This window comes from Camelina sativa, chromosome 5 (genome assembly GCF_000633955.1).
Source record: "Camelina sativa cultivar DH55 chromosome 5, Cs, whole genome shotgun sequence".
In the NCBI taxonomy this organism is placed as follows: Eukaryota; Viridiplantae; Streptophyta; class Magnoliopsida; order Brassicales; family Brassicaceae; genus Camelina; species Camelina sativa.
The window spans coordinates 20,660,955-20,669,660 of record NC_025689.1 but is presented as its reverse complement, the minus strand read 5'-3'; the positions used below and the strand labels follow the sequence as shown (position 1 = coordinate 20,669,660).

Sequence of the window (8,706 nt, the reverse complement as noted above, 5' to 3'; positions counted from 1 at the left end):
CACAAACAACTCTTCCTCTTTTGCGGACATTTGTCAAACAGCTCGAAGATCCAGAAACATTGTTCATGATTTTGAGAGAAAGAGAGAGAAATTTCGTTTTGAATTTTGTTATTCAGGGTTCTTAGTAGCCAATTTTGTCGATCCAAATGATATTTTTAACCAGGTTATTAAGTGATAAATCAGCTTGGGAGGAGGCCTCTTCCATCGCGGAGGTATCGTCGGACCCATCCCCATCCTTGGCTGGTCATGATCTTTTGCCTCGTTGTCAGATTGATGGTTCTTGGAAAGCAACAATTGTTCACTTAGGACTGGGATTGTGGTATTGTAATGACACGGAGCATACCATATTGTTAGAAGTTAAGTGTCTTCGACAGAGTTTATCTCCTCTTCACTATGAGTTAGACGCTTTGATGTGGGCCATGAAAATTATTCTTTATGGAGGACTAGTTTTTCAGCGCTTCAAGACGGATTATGTTGAGCTCATTGCGATGGTCGATACCCCTGAAGATTGGCCAGCTTTTTCCAACTAATTGGAGGATTTCAGTGTGCTCAAGGAGTCGTTCACACTCTTCTCCATTACTCAGATTCCACGTGCATTAAACTTAAAGGCGGATTGTCTTGTTCAAGCTTCATGATCTCTTATTTCCAGAAATGCTAATGTCACTGCGGATTCTTTAGCATGTCAGGTGCGTATATTTCCACAGCATGTTTTGTATGTAAATTATTTTTCACCTAATTGGCTCGTATGAGCTGGTTTTTTTGTTGAAAAAACAAAAAAAAAATCGGTGAGGAGTAATTTTTTTTTTCAACCAAATCTTAAATGTTGGGAAGAGTAGAGTTTACAAATGACACTTATTTGTAATATATACTAGGATTTAACCTGCGGTACACCGCGGGACAATATTTTTAATTTTAAAATTATATTGTATTTATTTGTTATTTTATTATTGTTTTATTAATTTTTAAAAATATAAAATTTTACAGGTATTTGTTATAAGTATTCAAAGTATAGGATTTTTGTAGTGTTTTCAAGGTTTTAACCCGTGTGGTGTATGTATAGTTTAGTAATACATTTTTCACCTGGTACACATCTAAAAGTGTTTAAAAAAAACAATTCCACTTAACTCCCTATATGGGATTAATGCCAACCCGTCTCACCAAAATCAAAATAAGTTTTTGCGTAATAAAAGATAATCAAAATAAGTTTTTTTTATCAAGTTTAATTATGTTAATTGTTTTACCAAATTAGCATATTTTTATAGTTTATAATTTTTCCATGTCAATATATATAGTTTATGATAATTAATAGAATTTTAATTTTTTTACTAATTCCTCAGAAAATAAAAAATAAACCAAATTATATGGGGGTTTTCAACATATTTATTGTGACATTTTATAATTGGATTTTTGGTTTAGGAAATTTATTAATGTTAATATAATTATGGATATTGTAAACTTTTATTATGAAAAATCTGTTGTATATCATTTTAATTTGAGAGATTCCAGCATCCAATAAAATAGTTTTAAGATTTAATGGGTTAAAACTTTAATAGGTAGAGTTGTTTTTGGAAAAATTGGAATGTATAGATGTTGTTAAGATTTTATGGCAATAAATGTAACAAATGTTGGTTAATTTAAGAAAGTTTAGTATTTGAGTTTCTCTACAATGTTATTTATAGAATTGTTGTAGAAGTTAATGTTATAAAAAATAAAATAAGTAAAATTTAAAGGACATAAAATAAAATGTATTTAAAAAATGTTAATATAGGTATGTATTTGTATCTATTAATTTTGGTAAGGAAGAAAGAAAAAAAAAGAATTGTATGAAGTGAACCTTTGTCTTGACCGGTGCAGAGCTCACATCTCAACAATCCGATAATGGCGATTTCTTTCGTAATTGATCCTTCAATTTCTCCTTGCTTCACCTTATCTGCTTCTTCTTCTTCTTTAAGGAGAACACTTCCCCTACGAAACCTTCATTTCCATGGCAAACCTTCACCATCTCCAATGAATTCGAAACCCAATCGAAGATTCCCAATCTTGTATCCAAACAATCGAAGCAGCTACGTAGCATCTGTCTCTGCTCACCAACACCAAGCTTCTTCTTCTGTAAGTTCTTCTTCTTCTCCATTTTAGTTCTTCTTTGATTTTTGAAATTCATTAGCTTTCTTCTCATTTGGGAATCTGTTATCTTTATGATTCGTAGACTAGTAGTAACAGTGAAGAAGCGAATTCAAAGTACCCAACAGATGTGAAAACCCTAATTGGGGTTTATAAAGAAGCTCTCTTTAATGGAGACGAAACCTCAGTCTCAGAAATCGAAACCATGCTTTGTAAAATCGAGAAGGAGAAGAACAAAATGGATCACAAGGTTTTGTCATTGTCAATGAAGATAGCTTCAGAGAAAGAGATGAAAATCCGATTAACTGCTGATTTTGAGAATACAAGGAAGAAGCTTGATAAGGATAGGCTTAGTACAGAGTCTAATGCCAAAGTTCAGATTATGAAGAGTCTTTTACCAATTATTGATAGTTTCGAGAAAGCTAAGCTTCAGGTTCAAGTTGATACCGATAAGGAGAAGAAGATCGATACGAGTTATCAGGGGATCTATAGGCAGTTCGTTGAGGTTTTGAGACATCTTCGTGTTGCTGCTATTGCAACTGTTGGGAAGCCCTTTGATCCTTTGGTAAGTTGAAAGCTTTTTTTGAATAGAATAATGTTGCATCACTAATAGTGTGCTCTTATCATCATAGAAACCTACTTGGAATTGGTAACAGGAGTCAGTCATTGTGTTTTAGTACAAGGGTTTACGTTAGCTATTTCGTTACATGATTCTTCGGTGCTAGTAAGTGATGATAAGAGGAATATTTTTTGTTGTATTTGGGTGGTCTTGAGTGGTTAAAATACTACTCTTTGTTGCTGTTGTTGCACAAGGCTATATTACTCACTAGCACAGATGAATCAGTTCAGTAACTTCGCAATTAAAACGAAGAAGCAGCTCTTTGTTGCATCACTAGGAAGGCTCTTATCTACTGTAGGAGGTAGCCATAGAACGGTTCTATTAGAACCTACTGGAAATTGGTAACAGAGTTAGTGATTGAGCCTGCCAAATGAAGTACAAGGCTTTGTATTCACATCTTGGCTACATGATTCTTTTGTACTAGCGAGTGATGATAATGAAGAAATTAATTGGGTTGTTTACACAACTCATAGTTATGTGATCTTTGGTTGCCAGTGAGTGATAAAGCGGCTGGATACTTAAAAGGGTGTTGTTTTCAGATGAGCGTATAATGTTTGTTGTTTTGGGATTTTGAGTGACTTATCAATAACTCTTTATTGTTGTAGTTGCACGAGGCTATATCACGAGAAGAATCTGAGACGGTTAAAGCAGGGGTAATAACCGAGGAGCTGAACCGGGGATTTCTTCTAGGAGATCGTGTTCTGAGACCAGCAAAGGTTAAAGTTTCTTTAGGACCCCGCCAACAAGAAGACTCCTTCAGCTGCTCCTGAGGAGATAACACCTTCTGCTTGAGTCTTGATGTTGGGTATAATTTTCAGTGTCAGTCCATTTTTTATTCACCTATCAAGGGGATAAGAAAAACGCAGCTTATGTCAGAATGGGAAAGTTCTTTGGCTGCTGAGATTATGTTATACAACTTGGTTGGCCATGGTTTGGATTCATAGCTTTGATTTCTTTGTTGTAGTATGTTGGTGAAAACATCATTTGTTCAAAGTATCTTCTCTCTCGCAACAATTTAGAATCATATGAAGACTTGTATCCAAGTAAGATTTTTGTGCTTGAAATACTCCACTATACAAAATGCACATTACATTGCACACATCCCATCAAAAAGAGTCAACATCAATCATCTCTTAAAACGTCTAAGAAGCTTTTTTTTTTAACTTGAATCTTCCCTCGGATTGTTGTATTGTAGGCATTGAATCCCTTACTTGGTCATTTTGTTTTGGAAGTTCCGGAAATTCACAATCTCTAAGAAAAAAATTAGTTTAAAATAAGAGGAATTCACATATCTTAAGGATTCAATAAAAATTGAAGAGTGAAGTCTAATTTTATAATACCATATGGGAACAGGATTCTGAGAACTGATACTTTTGTAGAATTTGGAGATTCGACCGCGTGATTCAGGTTTGGGTTTAATAGTTTTCTTCCTCAAGCCAAAGATCTCTTGAACCAAAGGAACATGGCTCAGTACAAGCTTCCATGCCAGAAACCACCCTGCAAAATAGAAAAGACAAAAAAGTCAAAATTCAAATACTTCATCTTCTCAAAGCCCTAAAGGTCAACTACTTGAAAGTTTTAGGAGAGAGAGAGAGAGTACAAAGAGCGATGAAGCAGACGACGAATGAGATGGCCAGAAGCGGACGTACGAGGAAGAAGAAGAGATTGTCAAGGAAATCCATGGATGAAGAAGCTATCGATCACAAGTTCTTAGATTTCTTTTTAATTACGAGAGTAAGAAGAAAAAAAAAAAAAACGATATTCCTTTGTCGATTTTTCTAAAGGAGCTTTGCTCTTAGATCAGGTTTTTTGGTATTGTCTAAAACGAGCATGGGCCTTTATAGCCCACTGGGCTTTTGGATGTTTCGTGGTATTTTTTAAAAAATTTATCTTATCTTTTGTTTTTGGACGTTAACGTTTTCTACTTTAATGCGTCGTCTTTTTTTTTCTGTAAGTGGATTTTTGCTTACTTCCAAGTGTTTTTCCTTTAACAGTGTTTTTCTATTTTATGAAAAAAAAATGAAATATAATTCTACTAGGAGAGTTACCCGCACGCTTGTGCGGGCAAGAACTGAATAGAAAAAAAAAACTAATTTAATTCTTCATAATGTTGAATCAAATTTTTATTATATTTTAAAAACCTGTTTAATTTTTTTTAATTTTTATAGTAGTTCGTATGTTCAAATATATATTTTTTTAAAAGTTTCATATTAAATATTATTATTTTCACTTTTTAAAATAATAAAATGAATAGTTAATAAAATGTTTATAGTATTACTCTACATATGCAAAATATAAATTGAAATTTTAAAGTCTATTTTTAAAGTTTAATTGAAATTTTAAAGGCTATTTTCAAAGTTTAAGCCCAAATTGACCGTAACAAAATTTTAAATGAGCCAAATACAATTGTTACGGTCAATTTTAATTACCTTGATATAATAATTTGGGATAATATAATATGTAATTTCGTTTAGACTATTAAAATAATATTTTAAGCAACCCATAAATGTACTTCTATTTAGACCATTGTATTTGGTACTATAAACATTCAAAATTATACTAAAGTTTGCATATACAAAAAGTTAATTAAGCCACTGTATCTTTATTTCTGAGTCCATTCTTTATGACTGAGTCCCTGGGCTCTCACTTTGATGCTCCATCACATGGTTTATGTAATAACGTCCAGCAAACTCAGACTTGTAAATATATAAAGTGTATGAAACAAAATTATTTTAACATCATACATAATCATATATAAAGTGTATAAAGTTATTTTTACATAATCAAATCTTACATAGCCTGGTGATTCTCCAGTCCTTCGAACTGTGGTTTTATAAGCATTTGCAGTTTAAAATTAATATATTGGTTATCTTATGATGATTATATCAGAACTATTTTATGTTACACGCCTTCATATTCTCCGAGTTTCACAAACCGCATTACACAAAAAAAAGGTTTGGATTTGTATATGAGATGGCACCCGTTTGATTGCCATTTAGACATGAATTCAGAAGTGTAGTTGTTTTTGACACGACATTTCACAGTTTCATTCCTACATGTTTATCAAATTAATAAAAAATCTTAATAGAGACAACTTTAAAACGTAACTGTCCTAAAGGTAGAGTAAATGTCTTTTACCTGCCATTCAACAACGTGAGAACATCATTACTATTATTGGCACTCTCAGGTCTTCTTTTATCTTCCACATCTACTATACACTCACAGACAACTAATTTGGGAAAAAGACAGAATTTAGCTTTCCAAAGTGTTGCAAATCTATATTTGGTAAAAGTTTAATTCATACTTTTCTAAGGGAGGGACCAATACGCAAAGTTACAACAAATCCTATAAAGATTCTAGATTCCCGAACACAAAGTTACAATTAACTATACTCACATATTGTACCATATCAATATTAAATTAATTAACGAAACACTTACCGAAAGAGATGGGATGATTTATTTTTCCATGATATATATCATCCAAATACTCGAATCAAAAGTAATTCTTTGGACTCAATTGTTGGACCAGCGTCATAGTGGTATCGTCCGTGAATTTAATTTGATAAGGATGATGAGTATTCCTCTCATTCATGGTTGGATTGATTACTTTAAAATTTCTAATATCATACCATTCAACATCGTCGATATATTTCTGGAGTTTAGCGAGTGTATTTGGTAAAAAAGTAGTTTTGATTGTGTTACTCTTCACAGTTTAATAACAATTGTGTAGGAAGTCGTATATATAAGAATTGTTAAAAAATGAACTTTAAGTAAGAATGATGTTCAATTAACGATACTAACCTCTACATCCACAAGAAGCAGTACTCTTTTTGTAAAGAACTCGCTGATACTCCAAGAATGTAAGACCTTGGCGTGTATACGCCAATTAGTTCTTTCGGGAAGAAGATCAATTAGACCTTGACCTTGGCGCTAATCGAATCTCATGATTTTCTCCAATTAGGGTTTTTCCTGTTTCTTCTCTGTTATCGAAAACGAAAAGGGGATTCCAGATTTGTAAAAATACAAACAGTCACGATTAAATGTTGCCTCTTAATCGTTTTAGTGTCTCACCTTTTGTTTGACTATTAAATATTTTTTAATATTTATTATTATATATATAATTACAGATTAAAGATAAAGTTTGTAGTTAATAAATCTGATGTAAAATTATATATACATTTTATGACACAGCTAATAATTATATGTTTATAAACAACATTGGTGAAACCAAATAAAATATAATCATGTGAATTTTTTTAATAAAATGTTCTTAGACCATCTACAATGTATTTATCTTTTATTTTATAATATAAAATAAGTCAAAATTAGAAAATGGTTTTTTCCAATGTGAAAGTCTATATCTGACTATTAAATAGAGGTAGTGTTAAAGATATTAAAAATTACTTTATTTAAGAGAAGAAATATAATTCAAGTCTAAATATCCAAAACAATTATCCAACTACAAACCATAATTATACAGTCTCAAATACCTCTTTGAAAACAACATTAAGTGTTTTATTCTGGCATTTCCCATATTTATCTGTAATTAATACCTTTAAGCATTTTCTGGTTGTGACTCGAGAGAAGGCAACATAAAGCTGTCCATGTGTGAAAACCGGTTTCGGTAGAAACAATCCAACATGTTCTACGTCTGACCTTGACTTTTGTTTATAGTAATTGCAAACTCCACGGTAACAGAAAACTTTCGTCACCTCATACGAAAGGGAAACTTTGCATCAGGTGGACTAACATACATCCTAGAGATAAGTACTTTATCACCAACCTTTTTTCCTGTCACGACTCTTGCTTCGATTATATGATTGGTCATCTGAGTAATAATTAACCTCGTACCGTTACTCAAACCTCCCTTAGGGTCTATATTCCTTAGCAACATGACATGTGCTCCTATTTTCAACGTTAAAGCATGGCTTGACAATCCAGAAACTTGTATATTGTTTAGGAAATCCTAAGTGTAGATCATATTATCATGAGCACTTTTATCTGACGTTTCAATACTATCAAAGTTAAGATATCGTCTCTCCTCACCTGTAAATAAAAAAATAAAGAAGGAATTTTAGATATGTGATATCTTGTTTTTTGTTGGGTTTTAAGCCTTGTTTTTGGTTAGTTTTGTTGCATAATCTTGTCATTCTAGGTTGTTTTAGGAGCATATGCATATAGTGTGCTACCTCTCAGGTTCTTAGAGTAATATCATCACATTTGGAGCATTTGGACTTGTTTTGATGCAAAGAAGCAAAGAAGAGTGAACTGGAGAAGAGGCACTTGATCACCACCATCAGCGGCCAAGACCATCGGCCAAACGGTGGCCGAGTGAAGCAAGCGGTCAAGACCAGCAGCCAAACACAAGCCGATGGAACAGGAGACGCACTTGATCGCCACCATCAGCGGCCACCTCCCGCGGCCAAACCTTTTCCGCGTGAAGCCAGCGGCCACCTCCCGCGGCCAAACCATGCCTGCGTGAAGCCATCGGCCACCTCCCATCAGCCAAACCTTGCCTGTATGAAGCAAGCGGTCAAGACCAGCAGCCAAACAAAAGCCGAAGGAGACGCACTTGATCGCCACCATCAGCGGCCACCTCCCGCGGCCAAACCTTTTCCGCGTGAAGCCAGCGGCCACCTCCCGCGGCCAAACCATGCCTGCGTGAAGCCATCGGCCACCTTCCATCAGCCAAACCTTGCCTGCGTGAAGCAAGCGGTCAAGACCAGCAGCCAAACAAAAGCTGATGGAACAGGAGACGCACTTGATCGCCACCATCAGCGGCCACCTCTCGCGGCCAAACCTTTTCCACGTGAAGCCAGCGGCCACCTCTCGCGGCCAAACCATGCCCGCGTGAAGCCATCGGCTACCTCCCATCGGCCACCCCCATCGGCCAAACCTTGCCCGCGTGAAGCCAGCTGCCACCTCCCGCGGCCAAACCATGCCTGCGTGAAGCCATCAGCCACC

At 34.7% G+C, this 8,706-nt stretch overlaps 1 protein-coding gene and 1 long non-coding RNA gene across 2 annotated transcripts; one reads left to right on the top strand and one right to left on the bottom strand.

Moving 5' to 3' along the window:
* On the top strand, positions 1,797-3,787 carry LOC104787289 (protein GrpE). Its single transcript, XM_010512829.1, has 3 exons — positions 1,797-2,109; positions 2,207-2,686; positions 3,346-3,787. The coding sequence occupies exons 1-3, from the start codon at positions 1,879-1,881 to the stop codon at positions 3,508-3,510; spliced, it is 876 nt and encodes a 291-aa protein (XP_010511131.1). The 5' UTR covers positions 1,797-1,878; the 3' UTR covers positions 3,511-3,787.
* Positions 3,774-4,511, bottom strand: LOC104787290. The gene is made up of 3 exons (XR_767831.2): positions 4,341-4,511; positions 4,081-4,237; positions 3,774-3,991 (listed from the first exon to the last, which is right to left on the bottom strand). It is a non-coding gene; the product is annotated as an uncharacterized LOC104787290 (long non-coding RNA).